The following is a 22,498-nucleotide window of genomic DNA, read 5'->3' as shown; positions in this document are numbered from 1 at the left end:
AACATGCAGAGGAGAGCCATTGAAGGTAGAGGGAAGAGGAGAGTAGATAGGATATGGAAAGGTAGTCCCCTTTGAGGACAGTCTCAAGTGTGGCCCTCAAGTAAAGAAGCCGAGAATCCTAGACCAATAGGCTGGTGAGATGGCTTAGTGGGTAAAGGACACCTGCCACCAAGCCTGAGGCCCTGAGTTCAATCCCCAGGTGGTAGGAGAGAAGAACAAACTGCGTAGATACACTCATGAGATGAATAAGTACACAATAAAATTTTTTGAAAGATGAATCTGTCAGATGAAAGAGGAGGAAGTTGTTCGGCCCAAAGATAAGATGATGCCTTCCATGATCTCTCTGGGTACCCATGTGTTAGTTGTGGTATGAATTTGAAACCTGTGGGGTAAGTCAGCATTAATGGTGACAGTCTGGAAACCATCAGGATTCCACATCCAGGAGAGGAGAGCCGTGACTGACCAGTAGGTCACAGACTGAAAGCTCAGGACAGACCTACCATGAGAGAGCAGAGAGAGTGAAGGAGCTGTTCACATGGCCCTAAGATACGATCACCTAAGAGGTCTCAAAAAGAACACACCAAGGCAGGTGTTACTAAAACTAAGAGAGTGGTGTTTCACAAAGGCAGGAGGAAAGCTGTGGGTAACCCAGGGAAGTCCTATCCCATAAAGACCCCACAGAATTGTATGATCTGGCCAGTAAACAAGTTATTGGTGAACTTCGTGAGAACCAATTTCCTGCCTAAGATGCACAAGGAGAAGTTGGACAGAGAAAATCTGCTAACAGAGGAGGAAGATGAATCCTGTTTAAGTGTTCAGAGACCCTGTGACCCTTTGGAGGTCAAAGGTCAGTGTGAGGGAAATTGGATTTCCATTTCTTACTGGAGTAAATGACTCCATGACCAAGACAACTGGAAATTCAGTCTTCATTAAAATCCCTCATTCTTTCTTCAGGGCCTACCTACCTAGCCTGTTTTCTTCATGCTTCAGGCATGGTTGACCTCTGCAATCTGCCTAATATTTTAAGGCATCATTCAAGTATTTTGTCTCCCTTCCTTGTTAGATAAAACATTGAATTTTGGTGAAAATAGGGTTTCTACTATAACTATCATGCTGAAATGGGTCTGTGATAAATGCCAGGACGCCCATACTGGCTTAGTCCTGTTCCTGTTGTTGTTATAGTTAGTTTCCATCGTCAGTTAGGCACAGTCTAGAATTACTTGGGAGAATGGAAGGGATTGCTTTAATTACATTAATTGGGGTAAGGACAGCCCACGGTGGGTGGCACCTTTCCCTGGACTTGGGGTCCTGGACTGAATGAAAAGGAGAAAGCTAGCTGAAACACTTGTGTGCATTAATTCCTTGCTCTCTCCACTTGACTGTGGATGTCCTGTGATTAGATGTTTCAAGTTCTACAGTTGCTGTGATTAAAAGAATACCCTGAAAAAAGCAACCTAGGATGGAATTTTTTATTTTGGGCTCATAGTTCAACATATGCTCCATTGTGGCAGGGAAGTCCCATCCCAGCAAGAGGGGCTTGAGGTAGCTAGTCCCATTGCAGTCGGGAAGCGAAGGCACTGCCGGTGCTCCCGTGGCTTTCTCCTTTTAGTCACTGAGGATCTGAGCCTAGGGGATGGTGCTGCTTGCTTTCAGATGCATATTCCCTTGTCAGTCAACCTAATCAAGGGACTCTCTCACAAGTGTGACCAGAGCTTGACCTAATCTTCATGATCCCTCACAGGCATTCACAGAGGATTGTCTTCTAGGTAATTCTAGATGGTGTCAAATTCATACTCAATATTAACTATCACATATATCTTTTTTATATCAATGTGTGATATATGAACATACCTCTCATGGATGGCAGCATCTGTTGTTGTTTTTATAAAACCATATATATATTGCATACAGATAAGGAACCAGCCCAATTATTCACTCTCTAAGTGACAGTACAATGATAGCCCCATGTGTCTCATCCTGTATAACAGCTGCCTTGTCACATTTTAAGGATAACACAAAAATCCTCAAGATACTTTTCCTTTGAATAAAACTGACTTTCGGGACACAACATGAGATAGGGGAAGACTAGCCAACCTGGGATTAGATGGATCTGGTATGTCCCTTTTGTCACATGTAAATGTGAAGCCCTTGGCAAGTCACTTAATCCCTCTTAATTCTCCTTTAGTAAGATGTGGCTAAGAACATAAACTAATCTGTGTGTGCACACACACATTTACATGTGTGTGAACCTGCGTGTATGCACATGTACATATATATATATATATATATACATATATATGTGTGTGTGTATATACATACATATACATACGTGTGTGTATATATATATACACACACACACACACACATACATGTATGTATGCATGTATGGCAAGAGCTTAATCTGAGTTGTCATCCCTCAAGAGCCATCTGTCTTGTTTGTTGAAATACAGCCTATCACTGTCACTTGGTGCTCAAAAATGAGGCTAGATTAGCAAGACAGTGAGCCACAGGGATTTCCCCTGCCTCTGCCTCGCCAGCACTGGGATTACAGTTGTTTATCACATCTTTACATGGGTGCTGGGACTGGAACTCAGGTCCCCAAGTTTGTATAGCAAGAGCTTTATTTTCCAGCCCTAGTGTAGCTAGAAGAGGCTTTTAGCCTACAGTGTTCGCGTGAATAATTCCTAACAAGTTATTCTGACCTCTCCACAAGTCTCAGTGTGCAAGGGGTTTACCGGACACAGTGAGGTTTGACCATTGTGTGCCTGCCAATGTTCTCCTCAGCACGTCGCTGGTGGATATAACAGACACCATTTCTGCATTCTCTATGACTGTACTGTTTCACTTGGGTTCTCTGGTTAAGTGGACTCTCCTTGAAGGGTGCACCACCCAAGCAGAAGACCCCAAGAGCCTCCAAAATTCAATATACTGCACTTAGGTTTCCCTACAGCTTAACATTGTCACTGTCGGTCATATGTGACCCTAAATCATACGGATCTACAGAAAATCATATGCACAGTAACTGGGAAGTCCCAGTCAAGGTATGAGTGGGGAGTAAATAAGTCCCCCTACCAACTATCAGACACATTTCTGTACATGTGTAGCATTGTAACCTTTCCCTGATGCAGCTCATGACAAGGACACTAACTGAATTGCATGCCTGAACACCAATCTACCAAGTACATATAGAGTAGGATGATTACTCACACACCGTTTCTAAGTCGGTGACTGCTCACTAAACAGGAGCTGATTTCTCTCAATCCAAGGGACTTGTGTTTCCACAAAAGCATCCACTAACTTACTGATACATTGCAAAGAAAATGGCCATGGTTGAAAGAGAAGCCTACACTAGTTTTCCAACCTCTCTGAGACTAGAAGACAAGCCTGATGGCTTGCTTGTAGCTTATATCATCATCTATATATTTGGCCCTGTAATTCTTTTCATTCTGAGGAAAAATAGAGATTGCTCTTTATGCCAAATAAGAAACTTTGATCCTCTAACTGAATATCAGCTTACACAATAGATCTAGCTTTTAAGCGTGTAGTTTCTTATTGAAAGAGGTGGGAGATTCCAAAGTTAATAAGCTTGTTGATGAACCTAAAATGCCAGTTTTAGGGTTTGAAATAAAATTGTATACAGATAAAAATGATATTTTTTAAAACCTATCTTGAGAAATCAAGAACAAAGAGAGATCGAGTCAGGCTGAAAAAAAAAATGTTTTTCATGTATTAAAACAAAGTATTTTATTTGTTTATTTATTTTTTATGTTTTTCAAGATGATTTCACTATGTAGTTTTGAGTCTTCTGTGACTCACTTTGTAGATGAGCCTGGCCTTGAACTCATAGAGATCCACCTGCCTCTGCCTCCCAAGTGCAGGAATTAAAAGCATGTGCACCTATGCCTGGCACAAAGTAATTCTTCATGCCCAAGCTAAGCTGAAATTAAAGTTATGTGGGAGAATCTACTCTCACAAAGGCTCTTTTAAAACACTGAATATATTTAAAAAAAAAAAAAAAAGGTTTAGGCACTGCTTGTTAGCTAAACCCCTCTCTATGTATGTATGTGACTGTTTCCCATACCCACGTACAGTGCAGAATGACTTGCTATTGGAAGCATACTAACAATGTTAATAAGATTATGCCAGCATCTCTTGTTGTCATTTGTTGTTTTCAAGACAGGGCTTCTCCCTGTAGCCCTGGCTGACTTGGAACTCGCTCTGAGACCAGTTTGGACTCAAACTCAGAGATCCACCTGCCTCTGCCTCCCACTGAGTGCAAGGAGTAAAGACGTGCACCCGCACAGCGGCAATGCCAGCGTCTTTGAAGACTAAAGCATTTCCAAACAAAGTGGCCTTTGGGCTAGGGAGCACTCCTTCTGAAAACTGAAAGGGGGTATAACCCCACGTGCACACACAGCTGAAGGTGAAAATCCACCCCACCCTCCTCTTCCATCTTGATTAATACATCCATAGAAAATGGAACAACTATTATCACACTCCTTGGAATGACAGAATCATCAAGATATCTTACATGAAAGAAAATATTTTTCCAAAAAAGAGTAACTACACTCAGAAAGATTTTCTGCCTTTCTTCTGACTTAACTTTTATATTTCTAAAGGTAACACAGCCATCTAGTGGAAGGAACTTTAATAGCATATTATCTTACTTTAGGTATTTAAACCTGAACAATATAAGCTGAATGAGTTCTTATTTTGTTACATGATATATGATTGTAAAACATGTGAGTTTTTATGATGTGGTGGGGTGTGATTGGTTGATCCTCTTGAGACAGGGTCTACACAGTGTAGGCTGGCCTTGAACAAACTTGCTATACAGCCAACTTCTGATTCTCCAGCCTCCAGCTCCCTAGTGTTGGGGCTACAGGCATGCACCACCACGCCTGGTTCTGTGTGGTGCTGGGAACTGAACACGGGCTTCATGCATGTCAGTTAGGCAGCCATTCTAGCCTGAGCTACATCCTCAAGCCCAGCAGTTTTTTTTTTCTTTCAGATTTCATTAAACATGCTGAAATTATACATTTGTGTTCCATGACAGTTCCAGACACAAATTTCAAACTATCTGTTCTCAACATGCTACTTAAAACCAAGTTATATTACAAAAACTTAAACATGGAAATGGCTAGATCCTAGGTTTGAAACTCATTTATTCTCTACCTAAGTGGAAGGCATCCTTGGCTGCTGTCTGACTTTGGGGTGTTCATGATTTGTTTGCTATTGGTTCAGGGTGGTGTGTGCCCTGGGTTGGGTGTGGGGGTTGTGTGGAGACTGTAGTGTCGTTTGTGTCTGATGTGTGTGTTTGGCATGACCTATGTTGTGGAGAAGGGCACTTAGCGGTCTGATATGCCCCCTCCCCCATAGCTTTTCTTTAAGATAAGCTCATTTTGTGAATCACTAAAAAAGGTAAATCATCCTAGACAGCTTTTATAAGAAGAGGCAGTGGTCCTACTGCCTAGCAAAGCTTGCCTGGGGCCAGAAGTCAGAGGGTGTCAACCCCAGCATGCTGCAGTTGGGGGCAGTGTGGGAGTCGGCTGAGTGTGTGTCCTTGCAAAGGAAACGGTGTTGGTTAGTAAACTAATCCTTGTTACCTGAGGAGAGTATCGCCTTTGTGTGTGCACTTTACTGATTCCTCACATGCATTTTGCATAACTACATGTGATCATCTGCTATCCCAGTATCACCATGGCTACCGCAAAGGTTTCATGCTATTCGCCACTTTCTTCAAGCATTGTTTCTAAGAACTGATTGTTTTTTTACAACAGTCAACCGCTTTCCAAAACAGAGTGTGCGCTGTTTCCGATAACCATGAAGAAAGCCACCATGAGCTTTAGGTGTCCCCCCCTCCCCACTATCCACACTGCTGCTTACAAACAGTCCACCATCCGTAGATAGAGCCCACTCTTCTTATTCTCTGAAATGTGCTAGATGTATTTCCTCCCTTCTCCAGGGCACCAGACCTGAGAGTCTCTATGAAGTCCCCATGCTTTGGTAGCTGCAGCCTGGGTTGTTGATGTTTCACTTCCCTAAAGTATGTAGGCTTTGATGAATATCCCCACCGTGCTCACTATGGGTGTGTCTCCCTCTCTTTGTGTCTTAGATTGGAAGATAGGAATGTTCATTTAAAATGCTACCTACCTGAAAGTGAAGAAGGAAAAAAACAAAAAAACAAAAAAACAAAAACCCGCATGCTTAAGAAGAGAACAGTTGATTCTGGCTTGCAGGCCAAGGTACAGTCCATGATGGTGGGGAAATCAACATACCAGGAGCTAGAAGCAGCTGGGCATGTCATATCCACAGTCATGAAGAAGCAATGAATGTGTCTTAATGTTCAACCTACTTCCCCCATCTTATATACTCTAGAATCCCCTAGAAGATTCTAGAGGAGTCCCACTTACAATCGAGTTGGGTCTCCCTGCACTAAAACAATCAATATAACCCTCCATAGGCATGCCCAGGGCCCCATCTCCCACTGATTCTAGGGTCCATCAAACTGACAACACACACATCTTTTGGGAAACTCACAACTCTTATGTTTGGGGTCTTCCTTTTTAACCTTTTCAAAGACACAGAACACTGAGAAGTTTGAGTAAGCATGAGCCATATTGTTACCTCCAAAAGCAGCCCAGGCCCATGAATCTTTAGAGCACAACAAAGTGAAAATGAGAGATGTGTCAGTATCCGGACAGGCAGGCAGACCAGCAACAATTTCTTCCTCATTTTCTCCATCTTAATCTCTCTCTCTCTCTCTCTCTCTCTCTCTCTCTCTCTCTCTCTCTCTCTCTCTTTGAGCTGAGGATCCAACCCAGGGCCTTGCGCTTGCTAGGAAAGTGCTCTAACACTGAGCTAAATCCCCAAACCCTCCATCTCAATCTCTAGATGACATTTTTGGTGCTTCTTCATCTTTTTTTTTTTCCTGTGTGTGGCGGGGGGAGCGTGTGTGTGTGTGTGTGTGTGTGTGTGTGTGTGTGTGTGTGTGTATGTGTGTGTGCGCGCGCGCATGGGCGCGTGTTTGCATGAGGAAGCACACACATGCACAGACTTATGGAAGCCCAAGATTAATGTCAGAAACCTGCTTTCCAACTTATTCTTTGAGTCAGGGTCTCTCAGTCAAGCCCAGAACTCATCCATTTGACTAGCTTACCCAGCCAGCTGTCTCTGGGGGATTCTTGTCCTATTTTCCTAGGCTACCACTGCTTAGGTTCAATTCTTTATTGAAGGCTAATTCTGTGCCCAGTACGAAATTAAGAATGGTACCCATGGTGAACAGTTAAGCATTTACTGAATTTCTGTCATAACTAGATTTAGTCCAAATGTGTGTCCATATTTTACCATCTGTAGAAATGAGAGATGTAAACACAATCCAATATTTTATGCTGATGGCTCTAATATGGTAGCATTTGAGATGTTTGTAAACATCGCAGAAATAGACACAAGAGCCAGGATTATGTTCAGAAGCGTATGACTCATGCACATTGACTCCAGACTGGTTGCTCTACAGCAGAGGCGCAGAGGAAAGAAATTTCTACGACATGTTCCAGAAAATGAGCAATGACCTGGCTTTTGTGTGGTGTGTTCTCTGGGACACTGTGTGGAAATGAGTGAGCTCCTCTCTCAGTAAGAGCTTTTGTAAAAGACACAAAAAGTGTATATCTGGTCTATGTGGGGGAAAATTTGACAGAATGATGTCGGCAGTGTATCTCACCCAGACACCCACTCAAATTCCAGAGAAACACCGTCACTCAAAGAGTAACCCACGACTCTCATGGATGACACATGCCATACCTAAATGGATTGCAGGTGCGGAAGGCTGCCATTTGCTAGGCTACCTCGGCATCAAGCACATCCATAGCGCCAACACTCTTGAGTCTGAACTGGGCACCGGGGCTTGCTCTCAGTCCCTCTCTCCAACTACAGTACACTGAAGCCTCTGCTGCTCTAGTCCCGGGGGTGTTGCCAGTACTGGTGCCTCTTGGAACCAGCCAGCTTTCTGGACTCTTTGGACTATGCCACTTTTCTCAGAGGTTTACATTCTCCCGTGCTCCGACCAAGCTTGCCACCGCCCCCAAGACAGGGAGGAGGAAAATGTCCTTTACTTCGTTATTAATTTTTTTTTCCTTTGAGGTTTATGGTGCTTTTAATTAAAGGATCCTTCCCAACTTCGATTAGTCTCTTTTCTCCAATGGATGTACTTTTCCCACCTAGTCAGACTCAAAGGTAGCTTGGCTTCACTGGTAGGAACCTGAATTCTTTTTGTTTGTTTGTTTTCAAGACAGGGTTTTCCTGTGTAGCCCTGACTGTCCTGGAACTCGCTCTGTAGACCAGGCTGCCCTCAAACTCACAGAGATCCACCTACCTCTGCCTCCTGAGTGCTGGGATTAAAGATGGCTGCCACCACCATCCTGCAGAGCCTGAATTCTTTACATTCTTCTCTGCACTACATTCTCTCCATCTTCCCCTTCCACAACCTGAGAGTCAACAATGTATTCATGAGACACTATCTCTCATGTCTCAAAGTCTCTAGCCAGACTTTCTAGGCTGGGAAAAATACTCATGAATACCTCCTTAACTCCAAAGCCTTCCTTTCTACTACAGCCATATTTAGTGGTTTATGATGGTGATACCTAACAGAAGGCCTGGTGTATATAGTAGTCACTCAGTAAAAATGCAGGTCATAGGGTTCAAACTCTAGCCCTACCACACAGCTAGCACTCTGTTTGTGATCAACTTACCAGACCACTCTGACCTCTACTTTCCTCACCTCTACAATGGGTATAATAACATTAATGCAAAGAGAATAGTGTCACTAAAGGAAACTTCCAATGCCACTGGTAGTATACGAATGAATGAACCAATGAAAGAGATGTCATAGGACCTTCATTTGCTTCTGATGAGGTCTCATGAAGCCCATCATCTTCCAGATAGAAATATCAGTTTATTAACTCAGGAACTTGAGTTTCTACTGAGGAAGGACCATGAGTCACCCTCCCACCTTCTCTCTCCTGGGCAGGTGCTTTAACCAGCTCACCCCTGGAAGCATTCTACCTTCCCTTAATATCTACTGGTCATCCCCACTATCTCTGGTTTCCCCCTTGACCCTGGTCTCTACCCCAAGGCACTGTGAAGCTGCAGTTTACCTTAATCTAGCAATTCTTACTGTTCTAATACAACGCATGGGGCTTTCCTGATTCCCAGGATCTCACTCTATGTCACGGTGACTCAGAGCCTTCTACTGCCACAGTTTGATTCCTGTTGCCCTGACAGAATACACAGACAAAAGCAGCTTAGGGGAAAGAGGCCTTATTTTAGCCCACAGTTCAAGGTGCGGTCCATTATGGTGGGGAGGTCAAGTTAGCAGGAGCTTGAAGCAACTGTCTAGTCACACCCATAGTAAGGAAAGAGAGGGGGTGAATGCAAACGTGTTTAGAAGGTCCGAGGTCTCTAGCTGAAGAATGGCCCCACCCACAACTAAAATTAGTCTTCCCATATCAATGAAAGTAGTCAAAGTATTTCCCCCATCGGCATGGCCAGAGTTCCTTCTCCCAGCTGGTTCTGCCAAGGTGACATTGGAAAATAACCATCACACTCACCCAGTGGCCTCCTGCTCCACATCTTTGAAGTTGTCTCCTTGTCTCTCCCAAGACCCTGGAGACTGACTGACATGGAGCCCAATCCAGTTGTTCTAACTTTAGGGACTGGAGGAATGATGGTATTGATGACAAAGTTACAGCTTGACAGGAAGGATGCTACAAAGATATCTAAGTCTGTGTTGGCTTCGGGTGTGTTCTATCCTCTTAGCTACTAATAGGGAGAAAAACTCAACAGAACTAAGCAAAATTCAAAATTACTCTCCACTCTTAAAGGTAACAAAACAATATGTCAACTATTAAAGCATGTCCAATGTTGAGTTATAAAGGTACAATTATGTAAAAGAATTTAAGTAATTTAAGTTATGCAATAATGAAGTCAGAATAGATAATGATACCCATGTGAGGATTCTGATTGATTTTATGATTTTTTTTTAAGTTGGTACAGACTTACCAACTCTCACTCACCACCATCCTATAAAAGTGTTACTCCTCTTTCTGCATTTTAAATAATCCCACGTGGCTGGCAGTCAAATCTCCTGTGATCTGTTTCTCCTAAGAAAGTGATACTTTCCTTTGGCTCTTTGCAATTCCCTTGACAAAGTGTGTTACGTTTTGCAGCCTCACCGTCAGGAACGAGGAAAGAGGAGACGCTTCGGGGAGAGCCACACACACCACAAAAATGGAGAGCATCCAGGTCCTAGAGGAGTGGTGAGTGTGGTGGCCGGACTGGAGTCTCCTCTGTGTCTAAATGCCACTTGTGTCCACCCCATTCCAAAGCATCATCTCTTGTGGTTCTATGAAGTGAGTGGCGACTCAGCCTGGAAGATCTTACGACTACAAATAGCTTTGACTAGGTTTTTCTATTAACTGTGTTACAAGGCCAACCATTGTCTCAGTTTATCTTTCTCTGTTAGCTCAGTAAAGATTATTGCATGAGTTACTGACTTTTACTCCTCTTGGCTGGAAATATTTTAAAATTTATCTTCATTGTATAAGAATCTAAACACCACACACACACACACACACCTGTGCATGTACACAAAGACACATGCGCACACACACACACACACACACACACACACACACACGCACACACGCACACGTATGCACATGCACATATACACACACACTGGATTGCCAAAATCAACCAGTAAAAACAGCCACCCGGCCAGCTCCTGGTTTTATAGCCACCAGAACAGTCTTCAGCCAAGTCTTTCCAAAATGAGAAATTGAAATGCAATTTTAGAAGAGAAAACCTAAATAAATAAGTCAATAGTTCACATAATTATAAAGCATCCTTTTTTTGCTTTTTATACAAGTTTTAATATGAGTTTCACTGTGATGGTAAACAGCTGTACATTTAATTTTTTATTGATAGTATTGCATGTGTATGTCCATGTTATGTGGATGTGTATATGAACGTGTGTGTGTGTGTGTGTGTGTGTGTGTGTGTGTGTGTGTGTATGCTCTCCCTTATGTGTATGTGTGGATATTAGAGGTGAGCAGCAAGTGACTTCCTTTATCACTCTCCACCTACCCACACAACACCTTTTTTTTTTAAAGCAGGGAATATCACTGAACGTGGAGCTCAAATTTTTGCTAAAATTACTTCCTCGTGAGTCCCTGGCATCTAGCTATCTCCACCCATTATCCCAAGCACTGGGGGTATGGAGCACGTCACCTTCCCTGGCTTTCACATGACTTCTTGGGATTCAAACTCAGGTTCTCGTACATAGAAAGCACTTTACCCATTGAACCATCTCCCCAGCCCCCAATTTAATATTATAAATGATTGGAGAGCTTTAGATATTATGGGCCAGCTGCAAGTCTATCTAAGATACCTGGGGAAAATGAACAAAAAATAAAATAACACCCCTCCTAACCAAATATATTTTGAGTTAAAAGCCAAGATTCTGGATCATTTTTTTAAAAAAAAATCTCCAAGCTTTGTGCTTCTCCTTCTTTGGTGTGGTGGCAAATAGATAGATGAGTGACTGGTGGTTTGGGCAATAAAGTAGTGGTGTTTATTATATATAGTCGTCCAGAAAATCCTTCATGCTCTTCTAAAAGTCCTCTGCTTTTTAAGGAACACGTTGAGCACTTGGGGACATTTTTGTGACAAGTGTACAAAACGTATTCTTATTTTAGAGTGTGTAAATAATAAGAAATGGATCCTGGAAATGAAAAATCAACTCTGTCTTATGGTTAGACAATGCAAGCGAGGTAGAAAGAAAAGTTATTCACAGAATGTTCGCGTCCGTTTACAACAAACTGCTAAGAAACATCACCACTTGCAGGACTCCGTAGGACTGTCTGGCAGCTATGGGCAGGTGGTATCTAGCTTCCTTACTGTTCTAACCCGTGGCTCCCATCCCTGCATCTTGCACCCACGGGGTCCTTTGTCCGGGGCTCAGGACTGATACTGTCCCTCAGATGACTTGCCAGATCAAGCCAGGCGGAATAGCGAAACGCGGCCATTAGAGGGCAGCACGTGACTAAGAATTTCCAACCACCAGCTCCTTTTTCTGCTAGCATTCCCCGGGTGGATGCCGCTGCTACAAATGGCCTCTTCGCTCTCTCTCTGCAGCCAAGACCCCACTGCGGAGGAAGTCTTGTCCTGGTCTCAAAATTTTGACAAGATGATGAAGACTCCCGCGGGAAGAAACCTTTTCCGAGAGTTCCTCCGAACAGAGTACAGCGAAGAGAACCTCCTCTTTTGGCTAGCCTGCGAAGACTTGAAGAAAGAGCAGAACAAGAAAGTGATTGAAGAGAAGGCCAGGATGATCTACGAGGACTACATTTCTATACTATCGCCCAAAGAGGTAAGGAGCCGGAGAACGCTGAGGTGGGCTTCCTGAGACCAGGGCGGCTCTTTCTCTAAAGGGCCCGCTCTGAGAACATTAGTGCCTAGACCTCTCTGGCTAGGTTAACGAGCTTCCATTCAGAGTCCCCCTGGACATGTTGAAGGCCGGGTCTCCCCAGTGTGCTTTGATCATTCATTCATCCCTGGCCAGTCTGCGACAGGTACCTGCTTTCCAGAACTAACGCCAAGCAGAAGCAAGTCGCTGTGTTGTAAAAGTGGGTGATGCTTTCCAAAGCATGATGGTCAGGCCGTGTATCTGAGAGTCCCCTGGGTCATTTGTCTAAAAAGCCAATCACTGAAGCCTACCCAGGAGTGTGTGTGTGTGTGTGTGTGTGTGTGTCTGTGTGTCTGTGTGCGTGTGTGTGTGCGCGCGCGCGCAAGCGAACACGCTCGCGCCCGTGCACCCTTACAAACGCGCACATACATACCTATTGTTGCACATACATTAAGAATCATCCTCAGTTGCCCTTCTATGTTATCATCAAGGTGGGTTTTTCGAACAAACCTAGAGTCCCTCCCTCTCCCCCTCCCCCAGCCTGCATGCTCTGGGGATTTTCTGTCTCCTACTTCTGAGGCTCACAAGGGGCCCCATCCACCCACACAAGGTATCTCTGTGGGTTTCTGGGAATGGAAGGCAAACTCTGGTCCTCAGGCTTGCAAGGCAAGAGCTTGAACTGCAAAGCCATCCCCACCCCCCACCCCCACCAAGTTCTACTTCATCTGGACTTCGGGAAACAGAGCCCAGGATTCTTTGTTCACATAAATACTAGTTTGAAAACGTTTCTCTGGCTGGCAGCTCAAAAACAAACAAATAAAACCCCGTGGCATCCTTGTTGACGCTTAGGCTGGGATTCCCCCAACCCCCGACCCCCCCGCCCCGGTACTGAAGAACTCATTTCTCTCTCCTTTCTTTACCACTAACTCTTGGACAGAATGGAGAATAGAAATTATTTTTCCTTCCTGTACACTTTATCAGAAGTGCTAGCCTGTTTTTCCCATTATCTGAATGAATCTACAAGGAATACTTCTAGCAACCAAATAAAATTTTAAGTTAATTTGCTCTTGAGAAATGTTCCCATCAAGGGGTTACAGTAATGTGATGACCAGCCCCACCCCCTTTGGTGGTGGTGGTGACTTGATAGGGCGTAAAAAAGCCAAAAGATGTAAAGAGCTCACTTACAAAATGTGTGTTTACAAAGAGAATTCCCAAAAAAAAGGAGAACATGTAATCAGTCCAGCTAAGATATGGATACGTTTGTCTATGAATAAATGTTAGGTTAGGTATGACTGAGGAAACTAATTGCTGGCCTCCATTTCCTGACAAATCTAGCAAGCTGCCCTTTGGATTATCCATCGATCTAACACCCGTGTCTGCTGAGTTCAGGAACATGATGAGATCTGCGTAGCTTCATTCTGAGACAGACAACACACAGTCCTATCTACAGAGGAGAAAAGCAGCCAGAATCAAGATGTCGATCACAACAGCTTAGGCCAAGGTGTTTGCGTATGAACACAAAAGGCTGTGTGTGTGTTAAGAGACAGTCAGCCATGCACCATGACACTGTAGTCAGAGTTGAAAGCAATCAACACTCTGGATGATTGTTTTGTCTCCTCTACTGTTTTTCTTTTCTCCTCCTCCTTTGGCTGGGCTGGGGATCGAAGCCTCCTACAATAGGTTTTATTTCTAACATGGCCTTTTAGGACAGATCATTTGATCTGTCCCCCAACCATGGTTTAGTGCTATTTTTCTGTTCCTCCTTTCTTAACGTGTCCTTTGTGTCCTAGGTAAATTGCCCAGTAATAGCGGCATGTGATGGATGGCTGGATTTTTTTTTTTCTTCCTGAGTTTAATTTCTGTATACTTTTAAAGCAACACTGCATTGGTAATTTTATTGAGTATTCTGACTTCCTAAGATTCTTTTACTAAATATTATACTTCATTATCCTAGTTTCTGCTCTGTAGAGATCTTTTAAAGATGTTTCACAGGGTTGGGAATTTAGCTCAGTGGTAGAGCGCTTGCCTAGCAAGCACAAGGTCCTGGGTTCGGTCCTAATCTCTGAAAAAAAAAAAGATGTTTTGTCACATGGTTAGGACTGCAGAGGTACCTCTGTTTCTGCTTTTCTCCACTCTTCCATGGTCTGTGTTCTCCCTGCCTTGACTTGGTGAGACCCTTTGGAATATGAAACTACTAAGTACCATGTATGACACATGTGCTGATTTTGTTCAAGGGAACTCTTTTCTGCCTTCAGATTTGTACCAATTGTCAACAGAGTCACCCTAACAATCACAGGAAAGGAGGGGGTAGTGAATACCATCTGATTATTCTCTGGCACTGGCACTCAATAATACATGGAGAAGATAAACACAAAGAAGCCAAGATCTCTGTGAGCCAAATTGTTCTTTTCTCTTTTTCTTCCTTTCCTCCTCCTCCTCCTCCTCCTTCTTCTTCGTCTTCTTATTCTTATTCTTTTTTCTGTTGTTTAATTCCACATCAGAAGGAGGAAATCACAAATCATTATTTAGCCTTTGAAGAGACAGTCTCTGGGGTTGTGAGTATCAGACTTCATCTATGAAATCTCTCTGAGATGTGTGTCCTTTGCAAACCACACGGACATAATCTGTTCTTGTTCCATTTTAGGTTAGCCTGGATTCTCGAGTTAGGGAGGTGATCAACAAGAACCTGCTGGACCCGAGCCCTCACATGTATGAAGATGCCCAGCTCCAGATCTATACCCTGATGCACAGGGATTCTTTCCCAAGATTCTTGAACTCGCAGATCTACAAAGCCTTTGTGGAAAGTACTGCCAACTCTTCTTCTGAATCGTAATTTTCATTGGAAAGGCCAAAAAAAAAAAAAAAAAATCATTTCAGAGGGCTGGGATGGGAAATATAAGTAGTTAAATGACACCGGAAATCGAGTTCCTGGAGAACTGCAGGTTGGCACCCTCGGGCTGCTGGCAGGAGACAACCGTGAGGGTCTTTGTCTCCATTTTTATCGAGGTTACCTATGATTCTGTTTGGAGAAAAGTCTATATGAGACAATGATTTGCCAAATTAAGTTTGTTTATTCAACACTTGTTCTACCTGCAAGCAAACTGTGTTCCTAATCCTCTGAACAGTCTCCTAGTGCATCTCCAGAGGCCGCATGTGCAAAGTACAGCTGCTTTATCTGCCACTTAGTTGTACTATTTAATCAGTAGCATACGTTATATCTGTATTTAAGGACTTGTGTGCAATATGGTCTCTTAGAAACAATCGCCAACAAATTGGCTGTGGTTTGCATTTTTTAAGCATAATCTGATACAAAAAAAAAAGGCTATTTTAAACATGTAACAGTGATATTTAACCATGCTACATACTATGTTTAGTACAGGGACTTTGAAGCCAACTTTTCTGTACATGGAAAGAAAAAGTTAGCTGTTCATCCCTGCCTGTGGATGGATCTTAGCTTGAGAGCTGTCTGGTTGTTCACTGCCCAAACTCTGGCATTTTCATTACAGCAGAGTTTGCTATGTTTAAAAAAAAAAAAGAAAGAAGGAAGGAAAGAAAGAAAACCAACAACAACAAAACCTAACAGTGATAAGAAAAAAAGCACAAAACTGTCTGAAGATATCCTGTCTCGTTGAGAAAAATCCAAGAGTGATACTGTTTTTAGGTATTCCATACAAGAAGAAATGAGTCTATGTATATATCAAATGTCCAATACTATAACTAATTTATTAAAGAATGGCTCTCCAGTTCTAATTTAGTCGTGTAAACTTATGTATGTCAGCAAGGAAACAAGAATGTGCTTGCTAATCCAGTTTGGGACTATAAAGCAAACGCCTACGTGTAGCACTGTGAAAACATCTTGAGGAATTGCATCTGGTGTGTGGCATATTTGCCTTGAACGTATAATCCAGTGAAAAGCTTAAGTTTTTCCTGAGCAACATTTTATAAAGGGTTATGAAGAAGAAAACCTCCGATGTCAGATCTTAACTGTTTTCATGTAGTATCTCAAGAAAGATTTATTTTAACATTGTTAAAAACAATTAACCCTCATCCACAATTAAAAGGCAGTACAGTGCTCAAATATTTTAGCTGCCAATATTATTTTTTTGTAATTACATTAACTCTTTACACGAAATACTCACCTGACCCTGGCATGTATTTCTGACCTTCAGAACAGTGTCGTATTGTGCACAAAACCAAAATTACAATCAATGTCATATTTATATCAAGGTCTTATCTTTCAATATCCCCTGGAGACTATTTTTTTAAATCTTAAACTCAATGAATATAATGTTGAGCAATCTAAAAAAAATGGAAGATTTAAAAAGATTTATATCCACTGAGAATACTGGCCTTATATTAAGGATGATATTTAAATTATAGGCTTTATTTGTCATTTTTTAACTACCTCTCATTTTTTTAATTTATTAAGCATATTTTTTTAAAAAGAAAAGTTTGAGGTTTTCTTTTTAAATTTATTTTACTTGAAAGGTTGGCATCATGTTTCTTTTTCCATAAATTTAAAACATTTCAAGAATTGTTTTTTAAATGAGTATGATTTTCTAACTTATATAGAATTCAGGAGCTATGATTAAAAGGGCTATTACCTATTCCCTATGCAAATATTTTAACTGTTGCAGTGTTTGACGAAATGGGATTTTAAAAACAATTTGCAGAGTAGAAAACAAAATGTTCTGTTTACACTGGCGTCGCTGACTATCCTACCATGTTCAGCACTTTTAAATACATTATTTATGAAAACAGACTTAAAGTACAGATAGAAAATATTTATAAGTCATCTTTTAACAAATGCCTGTGTTTCTTTTTCTGAAAGTGTTAGTGTATTTAAGGTGTGCTTGATTCATGTCACCTAGATATTTACTATTTGAATAGTTTCAGTAATACGTTGAGAAAAAGATAGTTATGAAGATGTTTACAGAAAAAAATCCTATTTTTTTTCCTAAAGAGTCAAGAAGACTTAAAAGGGGCATTGTTGCTTCTATTGTGAAGTCCCATCATTCTAAATCATTTAATTATTTTCTTGATTAGTGTTTATTATGCTCCTATGAGTGTACACATACATAGTATGGCCTCATACGTGTTTCTGTGTTTGAGGCACAATGAATTGGTGCACATACCAGGAGATATGTAATATACTATGACTCCCTGCATGCACAGTTGTTTTTTATGTAGACTTTATATTCCTATTGTTACTGTGGATGCTGGTGACTTACTATCATGGATTATCTTCACAAGATGCTTTGGACTATTAGGTGAGTTGTCTGATTGACAATGCAGCTAATATTTTACCAAATGTAGAGGTTAAGGGCCTCCATAAAGAGGCCTCATCTCTAACCTGGGCACTTGCCATGTTTGGCATTTCAAAGTTGCTGTGTCTTTCTGGAACCCCAGTTAAGAAGTTTCCTTGAGAAGGTTCTAGAGCACATTTGCACAGTTTGTGCCATTAGCCAGGCCGTGTGAGCAGTTCTGTGCTGATTCCTGTTTCAAGGGGGAGGGTTCCTTATTTCATTTCAGGATGTTTCAAGTTTGGAAGAGTGTGTCTGTGGACTTATAACTATGCCAGTTTTTACAGGATGGTATGATTTCTTCAGTTTAAATCACAGAGATATCATAAACAAACAAAAGCCCTCAACTGGTGTCTCTGCCACCATTTCAAGAGCACAACATTTGCTTTATTCAATTTTGATTTCATCCCTAGTGAGTAAATAGCTCCCTGGGGAAAATTCTAGCACTTTAAAATGAAGCACCTTGTGTTTGAAATTGCCAAGATAACTTCTTATGTTGTTAGAGTCTGCTAATACACAGAAGAGGTTAATGCACTTTCTATAGTACCTATCTGTAGGCATATCTATTATGGAAAGAAAAGTAGGTGATGTAGATGATGTGTACAGAGGTGACTTGAAAACAGAGGTCTTCAGAGGTGGATCTTCCAAATAGACATGCTAACACTGGATGGATGATTCTTCTCTTTCTGGCCTATTATGATGTTATCCAAGGTTATCACAGATGCTCTGATAGTATGACAAGGCACATAGGAATATGAGCAAAACAGGATTTTAATACTGAAATTGTGAAATGCAAAAGTCAAAATTATAATATTGTCTTTAAAAAATTCATACAATATTTATATATAACCAGTTTTCACAGTGAGTTGCCATGCCTGGGATGTTTATTAGTGCCCTCCAATGCCTCCTAGTATAAAGTGTGTGCTACATTTATTTGATAGTTCAGTGTCAAAGGACTATAGAACTAGATAAAGGCTTATTTGTTGAAAACAAATACATGTCTCTCCCTGTTGTGCTGGTGTAAAATAATACTTGAATCTTAATTTAAGTCTATTCTTTTTTTTCTCTATAATTTTTTAATCTTCTTGGAAAAAGTCACATTGTAATTGTGGAAACTACACTCAAAACAAATAAAAAAATCAGGTGCTTTGGTGAAGATTTTTAAATGGAAGGAACAAAATAAACCATAGGAAAATAACCTTTTGAAAAACCACCAATTTGTTTTTAAACAGCTAGAAGATATACTTAGAACCCGACATAACATGGATTTCAAATACTTTAAGCTTTATATATTATTTTGAAATAGGAAAGAATGTCAAAAGATTGGCTTACCTATCTATTTAGATTGCCAGTTGACTAATTCCCAAAGGAAATTAACTATTTGGGTATTCTTTTCTGTTTTAAAATATACAATGTCAATATACAATGCTATCCTTAGAAAGGAGTATCCCACGTGTAATAATTTTAATAATTCTTCACTTGCCACAACTGCCAACATTTACCATTAAAACATCTGAGATTGTACTTCAGAATGTATCTGCAAGATTTTAATATCATTGCAACACACAGTGCATCAAGAAGTATTGGCTCCCAGCAGCAAACTTTGAGTTTTGTGTATGTTTAAAAAATATTACTCTTACAGATGTAGTCCTAAACAGCCATAAGTGACATGTTTTCCCCATCATTTTAAGTGAATATTCCAGACCATCATTCTAGTGAGAACACTGAGGAAGGGGGTATTGCTTTGGTTGGGCAGATGGGGCTGGGGACTCATTCAATTCTTGTGACAAAAGCCCTGCATTGGAGAAAGCAGTTATCAAAAGCACTGATAAAGATAACCAACGTTTTAATGTCATGTGGACAACCTGAGGTTCAAGTTCCCCTCGTGTCTTGTGCTAAATGTTTTCTGTTGCAAATTTTTCTGTTGATTTATACCTTCATTACAGCATTTCAGCTTTTTAAATAGTTAGAGATATGTGTTTTAAACTGATAATTACATTGTCTTAGGCTTGGGCACATCTCCTTTTGAAATGACCAAACCGATTTCAAGTGGTATCCAGAGATGGTAGAAAAGTCACTATCCTTTCTGAATCTGTCTCTTCATCTGAACACGAAGAATATTAATTTTGGGGTGGTCATGGGAACAATGGTATTGTGTATGATAATCTATCCAAGTTCTGCAGGCCAGCAATAGTCACATTTTTTAGGAAGGTCTGTAGTCAATGTTGTTTTAATGTATTTTCCCCCAAATTTTTCCTTCAAATTTTTTAGGTTAACTTACAAAAAAGGGTTTCATTACAAAATTTTCGTACAGATGTTTTGTTATATCTTGTTCTAATTTATCAACCAGCAACTTTCCCTATGTTGTCAACTCTAATTTCTTCGTTTATTATTTGAAACATATTTGCAAAATCTAAATATGAACATTTACACACACACACACACACACACACACACACACACACACTCAAAGACAGAGACATAGGAAATAAAATCAACATCCCCAAGGATAAGAATAATATAAAAATCAAGTTACCAATATACCAAGTATGTCAGTGGATGATAGAGATAAATGTAATTTCATAAAGCACCATCACAAGACAATCTTTTTAATAGTAGTGTGATTTTGTCAGTTCTATCATGAAACTGTGAGTGGAAAGATTGATAACAATGGCTATGTGTTTAATCAAATTTTAGAGTATTTTCGGCCTTTATAGAAAGATCACAAAGACAGTACAGAATGGTCTCGTGTGCTCTACACCTATGACAGCCATTAGTCACAATTAAAGTGTAATGTTGACTCATTGAGTCTGTACTCCACCCCAATACCAGATGCTTTACCTAAGTCTTCTCTCTGCCCCTACATCTGGTAGCAATGTGACCATTTGTTGTTACCTTTCCTGTGGCTCCTTTCAGCTGTGACTTTCTAGAAGTGTTCTTGTATCTTTCAGAACCTTGACAATTTTGAGAGGAAGCAGACATCTGTTGTGCAGAGCATCACTCTGCTGGGATTTGTCTAGGTTTTTTGTTTGTGTGTGTGTGTGTGTGTGTGTGTGTGTGTGTGTGTGTGTGTGTGTGTGTGTTTAGATAGGAGTTTTTGTTTTCTAGAAGGAATAGCGTTATTCTTATCTTGTTATTGTAAAGATTTATTTTGATTTTATGTGTATGGGTATTTTGTCCACATGTACATATGTGACCACATGCGCGCAGCACCTTGGAGGCCAAAAGAGTCCCCAGGAGTTGGAGCTACAGATGGTTTTGAGCCCCACCCCCCACTGCCATGTGTGTGCTGGGAACTGAATCAGGGTCCTCTGTAAGAGCAGCAAGTGCTCTTAACTGCTGAGCCACCTGTCCATCCCTGAATAGTGCCAAGTTCATTACAGGATATCAAAGGCACATGCCAGCAGGCTAACGACTCTTGCTTTGGGCTCCTCTTTGTTGTTGTTGTTGTTGTTGTTGTTGTTCGCCTCTCACCTGGTTGAAGCATCCTGTTCAGAGCAGCCTCTCAGCTGTCGAGTTATTCACACGCACAAGAGGGTGTCTTGGAGGAAACAAGACTGTTTGCACCGGGCAAGAAAAACAAACAAACAGAAGCAATTCTGGCAGACTTCTTAGCACAAAATGCTAGGCTCTTTTAAAGGATTACTACCAAATACCATAAAGAACATGCAATGAGTGAGAAAGTGATAGGGGTCAAATTCCAAACCAGTGTTAGCTTGAATATTCACTTAAAAGTGCAACCGATTCCCCTCTCCCCTACACAGCCTGTGTACTTACCTAGATCCTGCGCACACGCTGGATTTGAAGATTTTAGTCTCCTTAATTGTAGCAAGCGGTTATTTATTACTCGTGTTTAATGCTTTCCTGTGTACCATCCACTGAGCAATGTATACAACGCTGAAGTGGTGTGGAAGACTTGATGTTACCCCTCTAGCTTTAGCCTGTTCGTCACAGTGTTTCTTGTGTCTGACTTTAAAGAGTTCGCGAAATACTAACAAGTATTTTCATGAATTTGATTCTGTGAAATTTATCACCTTGAACATGTACAATTTCTTACTTCCATGCTCATTCTATTTAGTAACCTATTTCCGTATTTTGTATTCCACCAATATATTTATTAGTGGACCACGAAAAGTTTCTGGGTAAATGAATGCAAGAGTAACCATGCTTGGCTATTTCATAATACTGAAGTAACTGTGGGTACTCATAACTGAATAGATAATCCAGATTCTTTTCTTGCAGTTTGTTTTTCTGCATTTTTATTCCATTGAATAGATTTTATCATTTACCTATGTACAATAAATAATAGACTTCCTGGAAGTGCTACAGTTTTTACCATGTAATAGATTTGAGCATGACAATAATGTAAGAAAACTCAGAAGTCTCTATGTCGTGTATCTGAGTTTTCAAAGTAAATCAAATAGCAGGTGTTTTCATTTAACTATATTGTGGAGATTTATGGATATTATTGTAAAATGCATTACACTGATTTTCTTAAAATGTTTTGAATTAATAAAGAATTCTCCATGTATCCTTAGACAAGTTATTGTTTGCTCATTGGCCTACCACTATCTGAGTTTAAACTGTCTGAGTATAATGACTTCTGGATTCTTTACATCGTTATGTAACATTAGAGTACCTTTTATAAGTAATAAAATATATTCTTGAAGTAACTGATGTCTTGAAGAGTGCAGTGGAGGGATTTCTCACACTAAATTCAAAATACTCTCAC

At 40.8% G+C, this 22,498-nt stretch overlaps 1 protein-coding gene across 2 annotated transcripts in view; it reads left to right on the top strand.

Annotated features, from left to right (window-relative positions):
* Nucleotides 1-16,114, top strand: part of Rgs17 (regulator of G protein signaling 17) — an 87,796-nt gene extending 71,682 nt beyond the window's left edge. For both annotated transcript variants that reach the window (XM_036168799.1, XM_036168800.1), the window contains exons 3-5: nt 10,224-10,313; nt 12,193-12,427; nt 15,108-16,114. In XM_036168799.1, coding sequence (XP_036024692.1) covers nt 10,224-10,313; nt 12,193-12,427; nt 15,108-15,296 — 514 coding nt within the window. In that variant the 3' untranslated portion in view covers nt 15,297-16,114. The remainder of the gene's footprint in view (nt 1-10,223; nt 10,314-12,192; nt 12,428-15,107) is intronic.
* Nucleotides 16,115-22,498: the final 6,384 nt, after the last annotated feature.

Source organism: Onychomys torridus, chromosome 19, assembly GCF_903995425.1.
Source record: "Onychomys torridus chromosome 19, mOncTor1.1, whole genome shotgun sequence".
Taxonomy (NCBI): domain Eukaryota; kingdom Metazoa; phylum Chordata; class Mammalia; order Rodentia; family Cricetidae; genus Onychomys; species Onychomys torridus.
This window is presented reverse-complemented; position numbering and strand designations above follow the sequence as displayed.